Raw genomic sequence first — 22,497 nt, 5'->3', positions numbered from 1 at the left:
CTCAGAAAACAAGCAGGGCTCCTGACTCACGGCAGAGCAGGAAGGTACCCGTGCTCATCCAGCCCAAAGCTCCTCCCTCAGCCCCTTCTCCACCCATTCTCTCAGCATCTCCGTGGGCGGCAGCATGGCGCTGTGGCCTCTGAAGCTAGGCTCCTGGATTTGAACCCTCCCTGTGTGACCTTGGACTTCCCAGGTGGTATTAGTGGTAAAGAACCCGCCTGCCAATGCAGGAGACTCAAGAGACCCAGGTTCAATCCCCGGGTCGGGAAGATCCCCTGGAGGAGGGCATGGCAACCCACTCCAGTATTCTTGCCTGGAGAATCCCATGGTCAGAGAAGCTTAGCAAGCTACAGTCCATGGGGTCGTGAAGAGTCAGACAGGACTGAGTGACTGAGTACACATGTGACCTTGGGGAAGTCACTTAACCTCTCTTTGACTCAGTTTTCTTGTCTGTAAAATGGGGATAATGATGTATTTTCTTCACAAGGTAGTTGTAATAATTGAAGGAACTAATTTACACTAAAGAGTTTCAAGCAATGCTGCAATGCTTAGCATATTATAAGTGCTCAAATAATACTGGCTACCATTACTACTATTATTCTTGCTGTTTGTTATTATGGTCTTCCTTTGTTATACCTGTTAAGAATTATTTATGATCTTTGTGCATAGCACATAGCAGGGTCCAACATATTTACAGATGGACCCAACTCATTAGAGTCTCTAACCATCTCAGGAATGAAGAGGTATAAGAACATCATGGATTATAAACAAAAATGGGCTGTGATGACCCCAATGTTCATAGCAGCACTATTCACAATAGCTAAGACATAGAAGCAATCTAAATATCTACCAACAGATGAATGGATAAAGAAGATGTGTGTGTTATATATATGTATATATATGGAATACTAGTCAGCCATAAGAAAGAATGAAATAACGCCATTCGCAGCGATGTAGATGGGCCTAGAGATTATAATGTTAAGTGAAGTAAGCCAGACAGAGAAATACAAATATTGTATAAGTGATATTTGGAGAAGGCAATGGCACCCCACTCCAGTACTCTTGCCTGGAAAATCCCATGGATGGAGGATATTATCCTTATCACTTATCTGGACGCTAAAAAAAATGACACAGACGAACTTATTTACAAAACAGAAACAGACTGACAGACATAGATAAAAGCTTATGGTTACCAAAGGGGGTGGGGGGGTCAAGGAAAAAGATAAATTAGGAGTTTGGCATTAACATACATGAACTATTATATATTAAACAGGCAAACAATAAGGACCTACTGTATAGCACGGGAAACTACAATCAATATCTCGTAACAACCTGTAATGGAAAAAATCTATATCCATAGGTATATATATGGATATACATATATTATATATATATTTACATAAATAAACGGGGCTTTCCAGGTAGCTCAGTGGTAAAGAATCCACCTGCCTGCCAATTCAGAAGGCACAAGAGATGCAGTTTTGATCCCTGGGTGGGGAAGATCTCCTGGAGGAGGAAATGGCAACCCACTCCAGTACTCTTGCCTGGAGAATCCCACAGACAGAGGAGCCTGGTGGGCTCCAGTCCATGGGGTTGCAAAGAGTCAGGCATTGACTGAGCATAGCCGCATGGATATAAATATCTGGAAAAGGGGGCTACTGATGGACCACCACAGGGGTACTTTTCTGTGGAAACAGGTGTTTTCTTCAGATTCTCAGTGTGGCAGTGCTCATGACTGGGCTTCTTCCCCTAGACTGGCACAAGGCCCAGTGCACAGCAGACCCAGAAAATTTTCTTGGAGAAGTTGATGGCAACCCACTCCAATATTCTTGCCTGGAGAATTCCATGGACAGAGGAGCCTGGTGGGCTGTAGTCCAAAGTGTCACAAAGAGTTGGACACCTAACACGTGTGGGATTCACTAGAGGTGAGTTTTTATGGGTTTTTGGGTTTGTTGGGTTTTTTTTTGCCATGCCACATGGCTTCTGGGATCTTAGTTCCCCGACCAGGAATCGAACCCAGGCCCCTGGCAGTGAACTTGTGGAGTCCTAACCACTGGACTGGCAGGGACAGAATAGGATAGTTATGTAAGTGACTGTGGAAGTTCCAGGAGGGGACTATGGATAGAGAGTAGAGAGGGAAACCTAGGAACTTTGGGGAGATTACTGTAAGTTAATGATCACTCATGTAAGCTATTGGAATGTCGTGGAATGAAACAGCATGCTTAACTATAAAGCCAAAAATAAAAGCATGAGATATGCCCCAGGCCATTAGGTGGAAGAAAAATGTCACCACCCTTTTATGTATGTATATATGCTCAGTCACGTCTGACTCTGTGACCCCATGGACTGTTGCCCGCCAGGCTCCTCTGCCCATGGAATTTTCCAGGCAAGACTATCAAAGCAGGTTGCTATTTCCTCCTCCAGGGAATTTTCCTTACTCAGGGACTGAACGCGTGTCTCTGGGGTCTCCGGCATTGGTAGGCGGGTTCTTTACCACTAGCGCCACCTGGGAGTTGGTGATGGACAGGGAAACCCGACAAGACTGAGCGACTGAATTGACTGAGTGCCTCCTGGGGAGCCCCACCACCCTTCCCCTGATTTGAACAAGCATCACAATATTCTGAGTTGACCTCAGAGGGTCAGATATTCTCCTGCCCGAAATGAAGGAAGAGCTAGTGACGTAAGCCTCACATCCACTCGAGGGAGGCAGTCTTCATCGCCCCCTTTCCTCTGACTATAAAATTGTAGCCCAGTTAATCCTTAGGGCAGAGCTCCCTTGCTTGCCCGCTTGCATCTCTTCCAAGCATCCTACACTAATAAATCTACTTCTTGCCTCACTTTGTCTCTCACTGAATTCTTTCTGCAATGAGACCTCAAGAACCTGAGCTTCATTAAGTCCTTAAACCAGGTGTTGTGATCTCAGTTGGAAGACCATGAGCTCTGGCCTGATTCAAGTTGCGGCGCACGGGTTCAAGCCCCAGTCAGAGGGGAAGGGCTCCAGGAGCACCAGGGGAAGTCCCCAGAGGTGAGTTCTTGCATCCCCTGCAGCGGCTGCAGGATTTCCTTCTCCAGTGCCCTTGACCTTCCTACCCATGCTATTCCAACTCTGTGCCCCGTCGACTGCAGTTGCTCTAGAGAGCATCCAGGAAAGGCGGGTCTCTCCTCACTGATGTGCTGTGTGCTAAGTCATTTCAGTCGTGTCCGACTCTTTGAGACCCCATAGTCTGTAGCCCGCCAGGCTCCTTTGTCCATGGGATTCTGCAGGCAAGAATCCTGGAGTGGGTTGCCATGCCCTCCTCCAGGGATGCTCCCAACCTAAGAATCAAACCCACGTCTCTTATGTCTCCTGCGTTGACAGGCAGGTTCTAGCATCACCTGGGAAGCTCCCCCTCACTGATAGGTAACTCCAAATTGCTCCCCAAAGAGGGTGTGTCAAGGTCACCTGGAGACAAGGACATCTGGAGGGTAGTGGCGGGTATGGGGGGAGTCTCAAATGCCAACACCAGGAACTAGGACCCCAACGCTCTTGCCAAGCCGAGTGATGTGTAAGATCAGGAGGGGCCCCCAAGAAATTCCACAGCCGGAGAGATGAGGGTAGAATGCAAACTTGGTGCATGGTGAGCTGCAGACACTGGTGGGTAGATGGCTGGGGCACAAGGGGGTTATATTTTATGTGAAATTTATTTTAAAACACACTAAAGAAAAAACTTTGTAAAATATGTAATTTCTTGCACAGTCATTTTTCTTGGTCACTAATACTTTTATTCTTCATGCTCCCTTGTTCTCTCAGCTCCCCGATCTGTGGAGATGGGAATCAGGGGGCACTTTCCTTAAAGGTTTGCAGATCCAGAGATGAGACAGGCCTGGTGCTCCTGGCACACAGCCACGACCTCGACCTGACCATACTGTTTTTTACACCATTGAACCCCTGAGAAGAGCTGGAAGTTTTAGCTCTGTGCTCCCTGTTCCCACTCCCATGATTTTATCAATATTCACCCTGTTTCTGCACTGCATGCCCAGGGCGATTATTCTGAATGGCCACACATTAAAAATAACAAGATTTGGGACTTCCCTGGAGGTCCAGGGGTTAAAGGACTTCCCTGGTGGCTCAGACGGTAAAGCATCTGCCTATAGTGTGGGAGACCCAGGTTCAATCCCTGGGTGGGGAAGATCTCCTGGAGAAGGAAATAGCAACCCACTCCAGTATTCTTGCCTGGAAAATCCCATGGACGGAGGAGCCTGGTAGGCTACAGTCCATGGGGTCACAAAGAGTCGGACACGACTGAGCGACTTCACTTACCAGGGAAGATTCCACATGCTGCTTGGTGTGGGCAAAAGAACAAAAAAAGACATTACAGACCACTTTGCTTGAGGCTGATTGGATACACCCAAGTTTTGTTTGGGCTTCCCTGGTGGCTCAGACGGTAAAGAATCTGCCTGTAATGAGGGAGACCAGGGTTTGATCCCTGGGTTGGGAGGATTCCCTGGAGGAGGGCATGGCAATCCACTCTAGTATTTTTTTTTTTTTTAAGAAAGAAAATCACTTTATTCTAATTAGTTCACAAACAATAACAGCAGAAAAGCACATTTAAGAGGCCACAACTGCTTCTTCTGCCCAAACCCAAACTCAATACCATCTCAATGAACTTCTGTATAGTGACAACGCCCTCTTCCACTGCAATCCTGAAGCACAAAAGCTATTAATGATTAAGGAGAAGTTTAACGGGTGGTCTCACACTTCGTATCTTCACTATTAATTTTACTTAAATCGCTAAATCAACATGGTCGAGAGGTGATTTTTCACGTCTTCAATTGGCACTTCTTGATTAAGCTAATCCGTTGGCCAATCTGCACTGTTTCAGCGCCTTGATGAAACCCTCGCAAACTTTAAGGTCACCCTGGCTCTGGGCACACTCTACAAACTGTTTCACCTCATAGAAGCAGGGGCCATTCTGCTGCAGCTGTGCCGGCTGGGTTCCCTGAGCCTTCTGGTAAGTGATTCAGGCCTTGAGGGCTCAGCACTGCTTCCTCCACTGAAGCCCCCCAGGATGGCATGACCAGAAGCCACATCCGCGCTGGCAGCAGTGGTTACCAGCTGGGCCATCAGATCTGACTGCTGGGGAACAGCAGCAGGGGAGCCAGCAGCAGGCGGAGGAGCCGCTGCTGGTGGCTGAGCCGCGGGCACTGGCCTGGGCACTGCTCTCATCTGAGGCTGGCAGGAGGGGCCGTGCAGAAGCATGGCCTCGGCTTCCACGAGGCATCTTGACTGCACTGCTAAGCCCACTCTGGTATTCTTGCCTGGAGAACCGCATGGACAGAGGAGACTGGTGGACTACAGTCCGTGGGGTCGCAGAGTCGGACAGGACTGAGCGACTTAGCACGCGTGCACATCCATCATCATTAAGGAATGAAAGGAGTAAGCACAGCACAGCACACGTTTTGTTTGGCAAGTTGATTAGAAACAAAATCTCAGTTCCTCTCCTGAATTGGCCCTCCTCTATATATGGAATTCTCCAGGCAAGAATACTGGAATGGGTTGCCATTCCCTTCTCCAGGGGATCCTCCCAACCCAAGGCAGAATCTAAAATCACATCACGAGACTTCCCTGGTGATCTGGTGGCTAAGATTCTGTGCTCCCAATGCAAGGGATCCAGGTTCGATCCCTGGTCAGGGAACTAGATCCCACATATCACAACTGAGAGTTCCCATGCCACAACGAAGGATCTCATGTGCTGCAACTAGCACCAGCTTGGCCAAATAAATAAATATTAAAAAAAAATAAAATAAAATCATCTCACAGCCTTTCCTGCTTCTTCCCTGCTGTGACTCCTGCCACACTCAGAATAAAACCCTTAACTCCCCACCTGGCCCATGATGCCCTGGAGGTCTGGATGCTGCCCTCCTCTCCCTTCTGCTCCACTTCCCCAGTACAGTCGCCTATGTACCAGACTCACTCCTGCCTCAGGGCCTTTGCACTGGCGTTCCTTCTGCTTAAAATGCTTTTTCCCTCTCTTTGAGGAGTCAGTTGACTTCTAGCCCTATGTCTCAACCTCCCAAGACCTTCTGGAAGCCCAACCTGCTTTACGTGCTCTCTCAACCCCACAGGTCAATGTCCCAGCCACAGCCCAGGATGTACACACATTAGACGCTGATGAATGTCAGCTGAACAAGTGAGCAGCTCAAGCATGGGCTGAGAACAAATACCGAACTAGCCGAGCCTAGGCAAGTACTTGACACTCCTGAGGGTGCCTTGCTTTCCTTAACTGTAAATGGGTTTGGACTTGCCGTTGGCTAAGACCCTTCTTTCCTTTTTATCCTTTCTTACATCTAAAAGTAGCCTTATCCATATGACCCAAAAATCCCACAACTGGTCATAAATCCTGAGGAAACCATACTTGAAAGAGACACATGTACCCTAGTGCTCACTGCTGCACTATTTACAACAGCTAGGACACAGAAGCAGCCTCGATGTCCATCGACAGGTGAATGGACAAAGCAGCTTCGGTACATACACACAATGGAATACTGCTCAGCCCTAAAAGGAACACATCCGAGTCAGTTCTAATGAGGCAGATGAACCCTGAGCCTATTACACAGAGTGAGCTAAGTCAGCAAGAGAAAGACAAGTATCATAGATTAACGCATATATATTCCATCATCTAGAAAGACGGTACTGATGAACCTATCTGCAGGGCAGCAATGGAGACGCAGACACAGAGAACAGACTTGCGGACACAGCGGGGGAAGGAGAGGGTGGGACGAACTGAGAGAGGAGCACAGAAACACGCACATTACTATATGTAGAACAGACGGCCAGCAGGGATTTTGAGAGCTCAACCCGGCGCTCTGTGACAATCTAGGGGATGGGAGGGGGTGGGAGGCTGAAGGGAGGTTCAAGAGGGAGGGGACAGATGTATACCTATGGATGGTCCATGCTGATATATGGCAGAAGCCAACACAATATTGTAAAGCAATTATCCTCCAATTAAGAACAAATAAATTTTTTTTAAGTAGCCTCAGGACTTCCCTGGTGGTCCAGCGGCTGAGACTCTGCACTCCCAACACAGTGAGGCCCGAATCTGATCCTTGATCAGGAACTAGATATAGATCCCATGGGCCACAACTAAGACTTGGCAGAGCTAAATAAATAAATATTAATAAAATAAAATAAAAGTAGCCTCACTGTTCACAAGAGCTGAAAGGCAGAAACAGCCTGAGTGTTCATCGATGGATGAAAGGATATAAACAAAACAGCCCACCCACACAGTGGAATTTTACTGAGCCACGAAAAGGAAGGAAACACGGACACAAGCTGAGATGTGGGTGAACTTTGAAAACATCATGCTGTGTGAAAGGAGTTAGACGCAAAAGGTCACATGTTAAGTCATTCCACTTACACGAAATGTCCAGAGCAGGCAAATCCACAGAGACAGAAAGCAGATCGGTGGTGGCCAGGGCCTTGGGGCCTAGGGATGGGGAATGACTGCCAGTGGGGACAGGATTCCCTCTCTGGATGATAAAAAACATCCTGGAATTAGAGGCGCTGGTTGGACAGCATGGTGAATGTAATAAATGCCCCTGATTTGTATACTTTAAAAGGGTTAATTTTATATTATGTAAGTTCATCTCAATTTGTTTTTAAGAAAGGGGAAAAAAGCAGCTCTTCACTGCACAGATGGTGGAGGGTGGGAGTTGGGGCAGGGCCTCTAGAGCCAGGGGACCGGGTTTGTTCTCCCCCTATTTCCTGGCTGGGCGACTCCAGGCAAGGCACTCACACTCTGTGTACTTTAGTTCCCTCATCTGGAAATGGATGAACGGTGGTGCCCATATCATAGGGGGAAAAAAACAATAAAACAATACACGTGAAAGGCCTAGTGCTGAAAAGGGCTCAAAACATGTTAAATTATATTTTAAAACATTAATGTGTTTCCTTTAAAAAAAAAGTCAGGGACTCCTTTGGTGGTCCAGTGGCTAAGATTCCATGCTTCCAATACAGGGGCCCCAGGTTCGATCCCTGGTCAGGGAATAAGGATCCCACATGCCATGGGGCATGGCCAGAAAGAAGAAAAAGAAAAAATTACATTGAATGAAAGAAGCCAGACACAAAAGGACAAAAACTGAATGATTTCACTTATATGAGGTCCCTATTACCCTCTGAGCCACCTACGGGTTCCCAGGCGGCTCAGATGTAAAGAATCTGCCTGCAGTGAGGGAGACCTGGGGTCAATCCCTGGATCAGGAAGATCCCCTGGAGTAGGAAATGGAAACCCACCCCATATTCTTTCCCAGAGAATTTCATAGGTAGAACAGTTCATGGGGTTGCAAAGAGTCAGGCATGACTGAAGCGACTGAGCGTGCACAGAGCAGTCAGATTCATAGAGACAGAAAGTATTTACAGCGACGGGTGTCAGAGACTGGGGGGAGGGGAAGATGGGGAACTCGTGTTTACTGTGGGCCGGGTTTCAGTCGTGAAGACGGAAAAGTTCTGGAGATGAATGGTGGCGATGGTGTGGTGCTACGTCGTGTCTGACTCTTGTGACCCCATGCGCTGTGGCCGGCCAGGCTCCTCCGCCGATGGGATCTCCCAGGCAAGGATACTGGAGTGGGGTACCGTTTCCTCCTCCAGGGGATCTTTTCCCAACCAGGGAAGACCAAACCTGCATCTCTGGCGTGTCCTGCATTGGCAGGCAGGTTCTTTACCAGTAGCGCAACCTGGAAAGCCCATGGTAAGGATGGCTACACAACAGTGTGAATGTACTCAGTGCCACTGATTTGTACACCTACCAGTGGCTCAAAGGGCAAATTTTATGTTCTGTATATTTTATTGCAATTTGAAAAAAAAAAAAGCTGGAAGCTACAGTCTGTATCAGTCACCTTACTGAGCAGGGACGCTAAAGGCATCTGCTGCAGTGCTGACAGCAAGGACTCTTGGGCACTTGTTATCAGGAAGACAAACAGCTTCCATCAGGCCTCTTTCCCTGACTGTGGGATCTTAGCACATGATTCCCTGTGGTCTGAGCTGCTCCCTGCGCAACGGACTCTCCACGTCGGAGAGTTCGAATTTGGCTCTTTACTAATTGTACTTCATTTGTTGAAAGCTGGGAACTATTAGATTCCAATTATAAATCCTCCAGAACTTTCTGGAATTCCTTCCTGCTTTTTCTCTCAATCTCAATGGAAAAATCTAAAATCTACACAGGATGAGACTTCCCTGGCTGTCCAGTGGCTAAGACTCTGAGCTTCCACTGCAGGGGGCGAGGATCCCATAAGATCCCAGATGCCGCACAGTATGGCCAAACAAATCAATAAAACAAAATAAAATCTACATAGTAAAAGGGCTTCCCTGGTGGCTCAGTTAGTAAAGAGTCCACCTGCAATGCAGGGGACCCAGGTTTGATCCCTGGGTCAGGAAGAACCCCTGGAGGAGGGCATGGCCACCCCCTCCGGTATTCTTGCCTGGGAAATCCCACAGACAGAGGAGCGATGGGCTCACAGAGTCAGACACGACTGAGTGACCAAACCCCCACCACAGAGTAAATATCCACTTCCAAGCCCTCCACACACACACGACTTCAGTCTCCCAACAGGAAGGAGCCAGACATGTGAAGGCACCCGGTGTGGAGTCCTCCTCGGTTTCCTTAAATGAGGAACTGTGTCCCTTTGTCAGGATCTTGAACGTGTAGGGGAAGTGGGGATATACAAACTTTTCATTTGCAAGAAATGTGAGTTTCCCAGAAAGCCATGAGTTCAGAGCACAGCGCACCTTTGCCCAGGCTTTGGGCTGGACAGTCCACCACGTTCAGTTCCTTTTCCCCAGTGGAGCTAATACTACTTAATATTTTCCTCAAGCTCAATCATTTAACTCTTTCCCTTAAATAAATTTAGCCTTATCCCTAGGTGCCCAGGTGGCACAGTGGTAAAGAATCCACCTGCCAATGCAGGAGACACAAGAGTTATGGGTTCGATCCCTGGGTCGGGAAGATCCCCTGGAGAAGGAAATGGCAGCCCCCTCCAGTATTCTTTTTTTTTTTTTTTTTTACTTTATAATTCTGTATTGGTTTTGCCGTACTGGCCTGGGAAATTCCAAGGACAGAGGAGCCTGACGGGCTACAGTCCATGGGTCACAAAGAGTCGGACACGAATGAGTGACTGAGCACGCGCATGCACACACACACACACACACACACACACACACACAAATACTAGTTGACAATACCCATGAGTTACAGGGTAACTTTAATATAAGATACATTATATTAAAGATGTGTGCTTCGTGCTCAGTTTCACAGTTGCCCTATATACAGTGTGGGTATACTTTTCATAAAAGAAATATTTCAAAAATAGTTTAAAGCACTTCTCTCTTCCTCCAAAAGTATTTTTAAGTTATTCCTTTAAAAATTAACTCAAGTTAAAAAAAAAAAAAAAGAAAGCTAACTCAAGTAGATAAACAACAAAGTCCTACTGTATAGCACAGGGAATATATTCAATATCTTGTAATAAACTATAATGGAAAATAATTTGAAAAAGAATATATACATATATATAATAGTGTGTGTATATATATATACATATCATTTTGCTATACACCAGAAACTAACACAACATTGTAAATCAACGCTATTTCTATGAAAAATAAATAAATAAGTAAAACGAACTGAAGTCATCTTTTTGAACATGGTGTTTGGACTCTGCCCTCAGGTTAAAGACAAAAAGAACCATCAGCAAATACTAAATTCTAGTGAGTAGGTTTTCTCTGGGGGAAGTGTGGGTTAGCAATTCTGAAGTTCCTTTCTGTGTATTCTAGGATTGATCAAAGAAGTGAACTCACTGGGGATCATGGCGGGAGGAGGTCCACACTGTCGGAGGAAGGAGTTATATGTGTCAGTGATGTTGGATCCGATTTGGAGGTATCCATGCAAATTTCAGGGTTTTGATACAGAAATGGGTGTGAGTTTGGGTGCTCTCAAAATCCTGCTATTTTTAAAATGGATAACCAACAAGGACCCACTGTATAGCACAGGGAGCTTTACTCCATATAACAACCCAAATGGGGAAAGAATTTGAAAAAAAAAAGCTATATGTATATGTATAACTGACTCACCTTGCAGGACACCTGAAACTAACTGTTAGTCAACTATGTCAGAGGTGGTGGTGGTTACTTGCTCAGTCGTGTCCAATTCTGTGACCCCGGTGGACTCTAGCCTGCAGGCTCCTCTGTCTATGGGATTTCCCCAGCAAGAATACCGGAGTGGGTTGCCATTTCCTTCTCCAGGGGATCTTTCCAGCCCAGGGATCGAACCCACGTCTTCTGCATCGCCAGGCAGATTCTCTACCACTGAGCCACCAGGGAAGCCCTAATCAACTGTACTCCCGCATAAAATAAAAAGTGGGTTTTTTTTAAAGAAGGAGGTGCAGGGGTGGGTGAGTGGGTATGAATGTACACACCTCCACTTTCCGGCTCTGTCCACTGACAGAGCTCAGAAACAATGACATCCTAGTAGCAATGAGCACACCCAGCTCCCCGATTCCAGCTTTATGATTTTTTATAATTTTTAATTGGAGGATTTCATCATTTCTTTACACTGTTGTGTTGGTTTCTGCCAAACATCAGTGTGAATCAGCCATAAATATACATATGCTCCCTCCCTCTTTCGCCTCCCTCCCAGCCCACCCCCATCTCATCCCTCTGGGTCATCACAGAGCACTAGACTGGGCTCCCTGTGTTATACAGTAACTTCCCATTAGCTATGTACTTTACACATGGCAGTGGATATATGTCAATGCTAAAAATACAGAATGCTTAACGAATTTGCCTGTTATCCTTGGGTGGAGGCCATGCTAATCTTCTCTGTATTATTTCAATTTTAGTATATGTGCTACAGAAGCAAGCTCCAGCTTTCAGTTTGAAATACTATTATTCACTGGAAGAATGAAGGCTTTCTTGGAGAAGTGGCTCATTTCCAGGATGGGGCAGGGGGAGCATACAGGTGGACCTGGAGTTACTATCATTTCAGTTCAGTCGCTCAGTTGTGCCCGACTCTTTGTGACCCCATGAATTGCAGCATGCCAGGAGTTACTATATGACCCAGTAATTCCCCTTCTGATACAAACATACACACCTAAGGTAAACGAAGACCTTCATCCACACAAAAACATGTATGTGAATGCCCATCCAGCATTACTCCTATAACCAAAAAAGGTGGCGATAACCCACATGGCCCTCAACAGGTGAACAAGTAAGTGAAGCATGCTCTCATCCATACAGTGAAACACTACTCAGCCCTGAAAAGGAGTGAAGCCCCAATTCACGCTACAACAGCGATGGATCTCAAAAATGTCGTGCTGAGTGGATGAAAGGAGATATAAAAGGCCACATCTTGTATGATTCCATTTTTGTGAAATGTCCAGAAAAGGCAAATCCAGAGAGACAGAAGGTAAATGAGCGGTGCCCTGAGGGAAAGGAAGAATGAGAATGATAGGCAATGGGAATGGGGTGTTTTCTGAAGTGATGAAAATGTCCTGGACTTAGATCAAGGTGATGGCTACACAACTCTGTGACTATAATTAATAAATCGCTAAATTACACACTTTAAGAGGGTGAAATTTATCGTACACGATTATATCGCAATAAAATTATATATCAACTTTAAAAAAGCACATAAAACCTCTGACATCCACCACTCAGGCAGAAATCAGTAAATCTAAAAGTACTGGGAAATTAAATATGTATTTCCAGGGACTTCACTGGTAGTCCAGTGACTAAAGACTCCACGCTCCTGGTGCAGGGGACAGAGGTTCAATCCCTGGTCCAGGAGGAGTCCCCATGGCACAGAGCAAATAAGCCTGTATGTGACTCTGAACCCGTGCTCCAAGACAAGAGAAGCCACCACAGTGAGAAACCAGCAGGCAGCAATGAAGACCCAGTGCAGCCAGACATGGGCGAAATAAACGATTGTTTTTTTAAGTGTATTTTCAAAAAGTGAGCATGGAATCAAAAAAAGAAGAAAGTGCTCAAAAATAGTGGGCTTCCCAGGTGGCACTAGTGGTACAGAACACACTTGAGAATGCAGGAGACACGAGAGACCCGGGTTCAGCCCCTGGGTGGGGAAGGCCCCCTGGAGGAGGAAACGGCAGCCCGCTCCAGGGTTCTCGCCCCGAAAATCCCGGGACAGAGGAGCCTGGCGGGCTACAGTCCACAGGGTCGCAAAGAGTCGGACTCAACGGAAGCGACGTGACACACACAAGAAAGATAGGGACGTGGACTACAGACCCAGGAGCCAGCCTCGACAGGCTGCCATGGGCCAAATGTGGGACAATTTGAACATCAAAATTGAGACAGTAAGAAAAGAATCTGAATCACTGCTGTACACCTGAAACTAACACATTGTCAATCAATTCTACTCCAATATAAAATAAAAGCTTTTTAAAAAAATTAAGAGAGGGACTGCCCTGGTGGTCAGTGGTTAAGATGCTGTGCTCCAAACGCAGGAGGCCCAGGTTCCATCCCTGCTCAGGGCACTGGATCCTGTTTGCCACAACTAAAAATCCTCCGTGCTGCAACGAAGATCCATGTGCCACAACTAAGATGGGGCGTAGTCGAAGAAAAAATAATTTTAAAAATGAAGAGAGTAAGAGATTATCATCTGTGGAGGACAGTCAGTACCCATGAATTCACAGATACAAATACACTTCCAGCAGAAAGCCATAAAAAGTATCGAAGGAAAGAAGGAATTAGAAAACCATCATTTGGCAACCATCATAGGAAAATAATAACTAATTGAGGTGAGACTCACCAGGAGATCCTAATATGATCTCGATGTAACTCTCTATGGGATACTTTTTCATTACAAAGGGCAAGAAAGTAACTTTGCAGAGAAGAAACCCATCCGCTGGCCTCTTTCACAGGTCATCAGTGCATCCAGTGCCTCCTGATACCATCCCTGCGGAAGGACACATCACTTCTGTGGGATTCTTGCCCCAAACACACAGCCCCCGTCTAGTCTTGAGGAAACACCACCCCGAGGGACATTCTTAGCCAACAACATCATCCGTGAGACTCAAAGGAAGACTGAGGAACTTTCCAGATGACAAGGGATTAGAGAAATGGAACGACTGAACCCTATGCACAATCCAGAATTCTCTTTCGCCATGAAGAATTTTAATAGGATGGTGGGCAAAATCTGCATCAGAGCTGTATATTATAGAATTGTGTCAGTGTTCAAGGAGTCTGATTTCAGTCACTGTGCTGAGGTGGTGTTTTAGGAAATACCCAGTGACATATTTAAAGATAGAGGGGTCTGGTGTCTGCAACTGACTCCTAAACGACACAAAGCATGACAGTTCCTCAAAACATGAAACAGAATTATCTTATGATGCAACCATGCCACTTCAGTGCATACCCGCAAAAGCTGAAAGCAGGGTCTTGAAGAGATACTCCCTGTTCATGTTCATAGCTGTGTTACTCACAGGAGCTCAAATTTAGAAGTAACCCGAGTGTCTACTGACCCATTAATGCATAAGCAAAATGTGGTATATACATGCAATGGACTATTAACCAGCCTTAAAGAGGAAGGAAATTCTGACACACGTTACTGTACGAGTGAGCCTTGAAAACATTATGCTAAATGAAATAAGCCAGACACCAAAGGACAAAACTGGATGGTTCGACTTATATCAAGTCCCTAGTGTAGTCAGAGTCTTAGTGACAGAAAGTACAATGATAGCTGCCAGGGGCTATGAGGAGAGGGGAGAATGGGGAGTTAGGGTTTAATAGCAACGGAGTTTCAGTTTGGAAGATGAAAAAGTTCTGGAAATGAATGACGGTGATGGATGCAAAACAATGTGAATGTATTTAATGCCATTGAACTGCACACTTAATAACAGTTAATGTGGTACAGTGTATGTTATATATATTTTACCACAATTAAAAAAATTACTTAGCAGTAAGAAAATATCTTAAACTATATTTATCTACCTACCTATTTATCTATGTGCTCAGTCATGTCTAATCCTTTGTGAGCCCACGGACTGTAGTCTGCCAGGTTCTCTGTCCATGGAATTTTTCAAGCAAGAATACTGGAGTGGGTTGCCACTGCATTCTCCAAGGGATCCTTCCAACCCAGGGATCTAACCCGAGTCTCCTACATAGGCAGACAGATTCTTTACCACTGAGCCACCTGGGAAGCCCCCAGTTATCTATAGAGAAATGCAATATAATGTTAACATCTGGGGACTCCGGGTGTGAAAAGACTTCTTGGCACTATCCTTATAACTTGTCAAAAAATAATTTTTTTTAAATGAATGGGGTTAAAGATGGCTTTCTGTCCCACCACTGCCGAGAGGAGAAATCAAGACCTTCTCTCGACATCCTGTCAACGACAACCTCATTTTTCCTTACCCTCCTGCCCCTTGCAGCTTGAAAATTTCCTGTCCCCTCTCCGGCTTTTTTTCCCCACGGACCTGGCAGCCGTTTCTGGCAACAGAAGATGAAAGGCCAGTAATTAAAAGAATCCATGACTTCCCTGGTGGTCCCGGGGTTAAGAATCCGCCTGCCAATGCAGGGGACACCGGTTCAATCCCTGGTCCGGGAAGAATCCACATGTACCAGAGCAGCTAAGCCGGTGTGCCGCAGCTACTGAACACTGAGCTCTAGAGCCTGCGCTCAGCAGCAAGAGAAGCCGCTGCAGGGAGACGCCTACGCGCCGCAACCAGAGGGGAGCCCGGCGCTCCACCACCAGAGAAAGCCCGCGCGCAGCCATGGAGACCCAGTGCAGCCGAAAATAAGTAATTTGTTAAAAGAGTTCTAAAGAAAAAAAAAAAAAAATCCAGTCCCCAGGTTAAGTGAGGACTTCAAAGGATTACCTTTATTCATTAAGAGTTTCGCCTGGGGACTTGTCCTCAAAGCGAGACTGCAACACGCCACCCAGTGTGCGGGCAAGTCAACTGGTGGAGCCATCTCTGTGGGTGGGGGGCTGGGAGACTGCAGACGCTGCTGACTCGGTTAGTAACCCAGCCAGGGAAACACTAGAGGGCATAGGAACTCTCTCGGTGGCCACCATGATGTGATGTGCCAGACCCACACGCAGAAGCCCCACCCTGTGGATCCTCTCTGCCCCTCTCCCTTCACCTAGCAGGCTGGTTCCTGCATGCTGATCACCCTCACCTGCACACGGTAACTCAAGGGTCACTCCCACCGGGTGATGTTTACCGAGGATTAGTGGGAACGATTGCCCACATCAACCGCTGATGATTCAGAAATCACCTGATGCCAGCAGGGTGTCATGGGAGTGGGTCAGCTTCTTGTTCTAACCTTCTCTCCTCATGTCCTCTGGGTCCTCACCTACCCCCTCCCCAGCTGGGGGTAAAATAAACTAAGAAAGCCATCCCTGGGACTTCCCTGGTGGTCCAGTGGTTGAGAATCTGCCTTCCAATACAAGGGACATGGGTCTGATCTCTGGTCGGGGAACCAAGATTCCACACGCCTCAGGGCAACTAAGCCCAGGTGCTGAGACTAGAGAAGCCTCGGCACTACAATGAAGACCCAGCACCGCCACGGAGATTTAAAAAGAAAAGAAAATCCTCATTGAAGATACACACACATCACTTGGCCAGCATCCCTGGAGAGGCATCCACCTGCTCATCAAAGACCCTGAGAGGGGCATCCTTGCTGCTTTCTTCTTGGGGAGCAAACCCTGAAGGCCCCAGTGCCACTGCCAAGGGGAAGAGGCGGGGTCGGGAGAGAAGACAGCTGTCCCTGCCCCCACAGACACACCAGTGCAGGCTGAGCAAAAGCAGCCATGGACCACCTCCTGTGCTTGCAGCTTGAGACCAGGCAACACCCATCTGTGGTGACAGAGCTTGGGAAGCAGCTGCCTACAGGGCAGGACGAGGCGATGGGGGGCAGGGGGTGGGCACTGAGCAGGAAAGAATGTTCTGGGTTGATGGGAGTCAAACAACTATCTTGCTCAAAACATTAGTGACATGGGCATAGATACTTTTTTATTTTTTTGCTACACAGTATATGGGGATCTTCCTGGGCCAGGAACTGAACCCAAGTCTCCTGCAGTGGAAGCACCGTGTCTTTACCATTGGACCACCAGGGAAGTCCTAGGCATAAATACTTTTCATCAAAGTGATGGGGGCATTGAAGACATGGGTACATGACTTTATACAAATGATTCTCCCATTCTAAGAAGGGCAAGAGTGGGAGAGGAATAGCTACACTTTTCATTTGAAGTTTGGAAAAGTTAGGAAAAGCTAAATTCTTGGCCTCTGAATACTTTCTGCTCCAAAAGATCTGGACGGTTCTCCTGGGGGCGGGGAGGGTAGCAGTGCACCCCAAGTCCACCAGGCACATACTGTGAAAGGGACGGGACTTGGGCGCCCCAGACAACGCATTGTCTACACCCATCTACCTGACAAGACCCCGCTGCTCAGCCGCGTTTGACCGATTCCCTTGACCCCACAACAAAGACCCCCTTTGTTCCCTGGTTAATATCCTTAGCAGGTCTGTCTAGACTCACTGTGGCAGTAATTGTCCCGTGATGTCACTAGGACCTGTGACCCAGTTCCTCCTTGCCCTGCTTGGTCAGGGAAGGCTCCCGACATCCCAGCCCTTGACACCCACCTGAGCCTCCTAGGGAGAGACACACCCACAGCCAGCATCCCATGCTAAACACCCAAGACCTGCGAGGAGACGTGACGTTTGAAAAAAACGCACTCCCCTCCTGCTTGAGGTGCTGACAGGCAGCTGCGTCTTGGGCAAGAGGAAAGGGGGGTGCCCCTCTGTCCCCAGAACTCCCACCTCCCCCATGGACTGGTGGGAAACAGGTCACTCACTGCTGGGACACAACTTCACCCAGGGCATGAAGAAGGAAGGTCAGATGAGAGAGAGAAGAGAGAGAGAAACAAGACAGAGAGACAGAGACAGACAGAGAGAGCAAGAAGCGGGGCTGGGGGGGGGGGCGCAGTGGGGAAGAGCAAGAGAGAAAGGAGGGAGCGAAAGACAGGGATGGAGGGAGAAGGGGAGAGAGAGAGAGCTTGAGCAACAGAGAAAGGGAAAGACAGAGACCCAGAGAGGCCACGGGAAACTGGAAGAGAGAGACAGAAGGGAAGAAAGAGATGAAGACAGAAGGGGAAAGACAGAGGTCCGGAGAGCCAGAAACAGAGAAAGAGAGACACCCAGAGAGGAGCCGAGAGAGAGAGAGAGAGACAGACAGACAGACAGACAGACAGACAGACAGACAGACTCCCTGGCAGAGGAGGAGGAGTTCCTTCCCCGGGTGGCAGCTTAAGCTTCAGGAAAAAGCAGCTGGGACAGGAGGTGACTGCTGTTCCCCTCCCCTCACCCAACACTCATCTTCAGCTTGAGGTGATGACATCAGTGGCTGCCCACAGCTAATGTCTGGACCACACCAAACGCACTTCTAGGCATATTTTCTTGAGGACTGGGTTGGACCGGTCCAGTGGCTACACCCCTCCCATGGGCAAATCTGTTCCATCCAGAGCAACTGAAAAGCACCGCCAGCAGCTCCAAGTTGCCCCATGGGTGGGTCCCGCAGATGCCCTGCTGCACAGAAGGTGTGCGTTTAGTCGCTCAGTCGTGTCTGACCCTTTGCGACCCCATGGACTGTAGCCCACCAGGCTCCTCTGTCCATGGGACTTTCCAGGCAAGAATTCTGGAGTGCAAAGGCATGGGCCCCAACTGCAACTGTGTTGACACCAAGTTCTAGAATAGGCAGAACGCACCTATCTATGGTGGCCATAAAGTCTGCAGAGACGTCTGCACCTGGGTGGGGGATAGGGGGTGGTGGGAGTAGCTGGGAAAGGACATAAGGGGCTTCTGCAATGCAGAAAAGCCGAGAAGGGGCTGAGAATGTTCTAGATTTCAATCTGGGCTCAGGCGCCACAGAGGTACACAGGCGTCAAACATGGAGTTAGACAGCTGCGTGCACTCAGGGTACCTGGGGGCGGCTCCAGCTTTTTAAAAGGGAAACGATCAGGTCTGGGAAGGTTGGAATCTTTTTAGCTGGGCAATGGTGAAGAACCTTGTCTCATAAAGTAAAGGAAGAAAACTGAAAGACTTCTAGAGGCAAGGTCTGGAGAGAGGGTTGACTGAAACACAAAGTGGATCTCCCCTCTGGCAGCAGGAGAAGCTGCCATCCTTCACCATCCCAGTCCTGATGCTCCAAGGGATTTCCAAAGATTGTTTAATTGATTTTTCTCCTATTTAGATGCAGATCATAGTGTCTGGGGGCCCGGGAACTCAGACACACGGCTTTGTATCCACTCAGCCCCGTGAAGGCTCCTGTCTGAAACTCGCACAAAGCCAGACACACACGCCTTGAGAAACACGCTGTTTCCTTTTTGTCTGGGGCTCCAGGGAGCGGGTGCAACGAGCAGGGCCTCAGACACACTCCCATCTGTGGAGTCCTGGGGATCCCGTCCCTCTCTGTCCTGCTTCCAAAGTGGGGTGAATTTTTTTTAAAAAAGAGAGACGAATGTGGCTGAGATTTTGAGGTCTGGAAGAAGGGTGATAAAAAAAACATGGGGGTTTCCCAACTAGGTGTTGACACACTGAGGTTTCAACTTGGCTTTTTCTCCAAATTCAGGGCTCTGGAGTGGAAAGCCTGGGCGGGGGGGGGCGGGGGGTGTGTGTGCTTTAAATCAAGCAGCTAATGGGCTAGGATTAACACTAGTTTGGCTCCAGTCTCTGCAGATCTGATTTATATAAGGAGAAAATGTTTCTCTCTTTCTCTCTGCCCATTGTTCCCCAGTCTGTCTCTCCAAATGCCCCAGCTGACAAAGAAACTAGAAGGCTTGGGACAACAGGAAGGAGTCCCCCCTCCCTGCCCTCAATATGCAGTCTTTGCTTCCTTCAGCTGCCCGGAGGCAACACAGAGGATCACTGCAATCCCCTCTACAAGGCTGCCACAATTCCCAATATCCATGCCTGGTCCCCCTTAAACCTGGCTGGGGCATGGGAACTCTTGAAGAAAGGCCATTCTGGTTTCTGAGCTGGATGACCTCAAATAACTCTCTGTGGGCCTCAGTTTCCTCATCTGTAAAGTGGGCACAAGAATAAACACACCTAAGGGTTGTTGGAAGAATTCAGTGCTCTAGGCAGGAAAAATGCCTGGCGCAGAACAAGTTCTCAACAAACATTACAGCAGTAACTATCTGAGCAGGAATATCTGTCAGACTGGTAACATCTCTCTCCAGGAAGCTTCACAGGAGACGCTCTTTTCGTAGGTTGCTTGCTTTCTTTGGCACCAAATATTGCCAGGGGAAGCCCAGCCTGATTCCTCCCCTCTGGATTCAGTTACCTGGACCGCAATCCAGCTGGCATTCACAGTATGTTCCCCAAAAGGGCCGAATCCTGGAAAAAAAAAGTAAAAGCAGCACATCACCACCCAGAGGCCCCTCCTGGCCTGCCCAGGGCCAGGCGGCTGCGTGTGTCCACAAGAATGGAGCATGGAGCTTCGGGAGCAGCCCTCCTGGGGGACAATGCCAGGGGCCTGGTCCAAGTTCTGGGGTGCACCCAGTGGTCCCTTCAGAGTGCCCTGCCACATAACTGTTCTTAACTGAAGTTGTGAGTCCTATCTTGTTCTCACTCTCACCTGATCTTGTGCTGGCAAGGGGCCAGCGCCCCCTTTTTGCTCCAGAAAAGGCTGACTTTGTTCCCCTCTCAGTTTCTTCCCCTATCCTTGATCCCCAAATATAACTATTTCATCACTGTCTTTGTGCACCTTTCCTGGACTCTCGAATTACCGGGCTGGAGATGCTCCATGATTCACGGTCTGATAAGGAATGGCTCTTGAGGAAGGTACGTGGGTATCTCCCAGGTCAGGCTGTCCAGGCACCATCCCATCATCCTCTCCACTAGTCACTGGGCCCCATTTATTTACAAACCAGACTGTACCTGATGTCACAGGTGCTCATGCCCTGTGGCCTTCAGCCCCCCTGTGCCTCCCTTTCAAAGGGTGTTTCCTGACTGAAGCACAGAGAGGTGAAACCAGCTGTCTAAGGTCACACAAGGAGAAGGAAGAGCATGGATTCAAACCCAGACCCAGCAGAGTCTGTGGCCTGCCTCTTCTGACCAACCCAAACACACTGAAACATAAATCTCTTGAAGAGAGGCTGTCCTTGATCACGTGCCATGGGTCACTCCAGCTGGACCAAGTGCCCCAGGTGGTATCACGGCCCTGGGAGGAATACTGTGCCCTGGAAGAGCACGGGGCCCCCATGTAGAGTCAGAATCTTTCTACCCCTTTCCTCCTCCTGCATGGACCAAATATGGGTCCCAGCTCAGCCACTGACAAACAAGGGCACCTCTGTGACCCTCGGTTTCCCCTTCTGCAAAATGAGACAGTAAAGATGTAATAACCTCAGGCCAGAAAATGTCCCTCCCAGGGCCGCCGCCAGAGTTAGCCCTAAGGTAATAAACAAGCAGACACAGGAGGGCTGCAGGGGAAAGTGGCCCTCTGGCAACTTGACACACCTGTCAGGTAAGTGGCTTCTTCCATCTTCCTAGGAATTCCAGGACCAGCCCGGACCTTCCTGGGCCACACACCACCTGTTTGAATCTTGGCCGGATTTCTCACTCTCACCCCTCATGACGGTCCCCCCCACCCCCACCCCCCGCAGAGGCCCGGCGGAAGTTGACGCCCACGAGGCTCCGAGGCGGAGTCTCTCAGAGGGGGAGACGCAGTTAGTTTCGGGGAGTTGGTGACAGAGGAGTGGGGGGTGGGGGGGGGAGCAGGCTTATCCACAAACAGCCCGAGCAGGAAAGATTTTTATCAAGACAGTGCCTGAAACAACCGGAAGAACGGCCGGCACCCGAAGTCCCCCGAACTCCGCCTGCCCCTGCCTCGGGGAAGCAGCCCCTCATTAGCGCAGGGTTCGGGGAGCAGTGTCTGGCAAGACGTTCATTTGTCACCGGGGCACTTCCTGCCCGCAAATCGGCCTTTGTCCCCTGGGACCGGGGGTGGTGTCAAACCCGACCTCGGGAGGGCAGACACAACAAACAGGTGTCCGGAGGGTCACTGTCCCCAACGGGGAAAGGAAGGACGCCCAGGGGCCTGCTCCGTGCGGGGCATTTGCCAGGACCCCCACGTCCTTGGCTGCCCCGACCCCTGACAGTGGGACCACAGGGGCGCCCTCTTCTCCACGTTGTCCGTTTCGCGCGGACTGCGCTGGGCTCCCTCGGGCGATGACACCTTCCAAATCTGAGGCGACTTCTAGCACCTGCCCCACCGGGGCCGCCGCGTCCCTCCCCGCGACGCGCCTCGCCGCCTCCCGGGCCGCCCCACCCAGCCCTGCCCCAGGCCGCCGCCACCGCGGCCGCCATCCGCGCGATGCCCTCGTACCCGTCACCACCACCGCCTTCCTGGGCTGCTCCATGGCGGGCTCAGGCTGTGCCTCTGACCGGTTCCCGGTCCGCGCTGCCGAGTCAGCTGCCGCCGCTCGGACCCGCGCCGCCCCGCCCCCGAGCCCGGC

General features: G+C 48.9%; 1 protein-coding gene, 1 non-coding gene and 1 pseudogene across 4 annotated transcripts in view; all 3 read right to left on the bottom strand.

Moving 5' to 3' along the window:
* Nucleotides 1-22,495, bottom strand: part of PGPEP1 (pyroglutamyl-peptidase I) — a 36,721-nt gene extending 14,226 nt beyond the window's left edge. Inside the window, exons 1-2 of one of the 3 annotated variants that reach the window (XM_040241167.1) lie at nucleotides 22,368-22,495; nucleotides 20,325-20,377 (exon numbers count right to left, since the gene is read on the bottom strand). In XM_040241167.1, coding sequence (XP_040097101.1) covers nucleotides 20,325-20,377; nucleotides 22,368-22,401 — 87 coding nt within the window. In that variant the 5' untranslated portion in view covers nucleotides 22,402-22,495. Of the gene's footprint in view, nucleotides 1-20,324; nucleotides 20,378-21,499; nucleotides 21,631-22,367 lie in introns of those variants that run through there. The other 2 variants (XM_040241169.1, XM_040241168.1) reach the window with 2 other exon arrangements.
* LOC120864263 lies at nucleotides 4,621-5,261 on the bottom strand (annotated as a pseudogene).
* LOC120864988 lies at nucleotides 11,786-11,888 on the bottom strand. Its single transcript, XR_005721314.1, has one exon. It is a non-coding gene; the product is annotated as a U6 spliceosomal RNA (small nuclear RNA).
* Nucleotides 22,496-22,497: the final 2 nt, after the last annotated feature.

This window comes from Oryx dammah, unplaced genomic scaffold, assembly GCF_014754425.2.
Source record: "Oryx dammah isolate SB20612 unplaced genomic scaffold, SCBI_Odam_1.1 HiC_scaffold_5, whole genome shotgun sequence".
Taxonomy (NCBI): Eukaryota; Metazoa; Chordata; class Mammalia; order Artiodactyla; family Bovidae; genus Oryx; species Oryx dammah.
The sequence above is the reverse complement of the archived record's forward strand: the minus strand, read 5'-3'. Positions and strand labels throughout refer to the sequence as shown.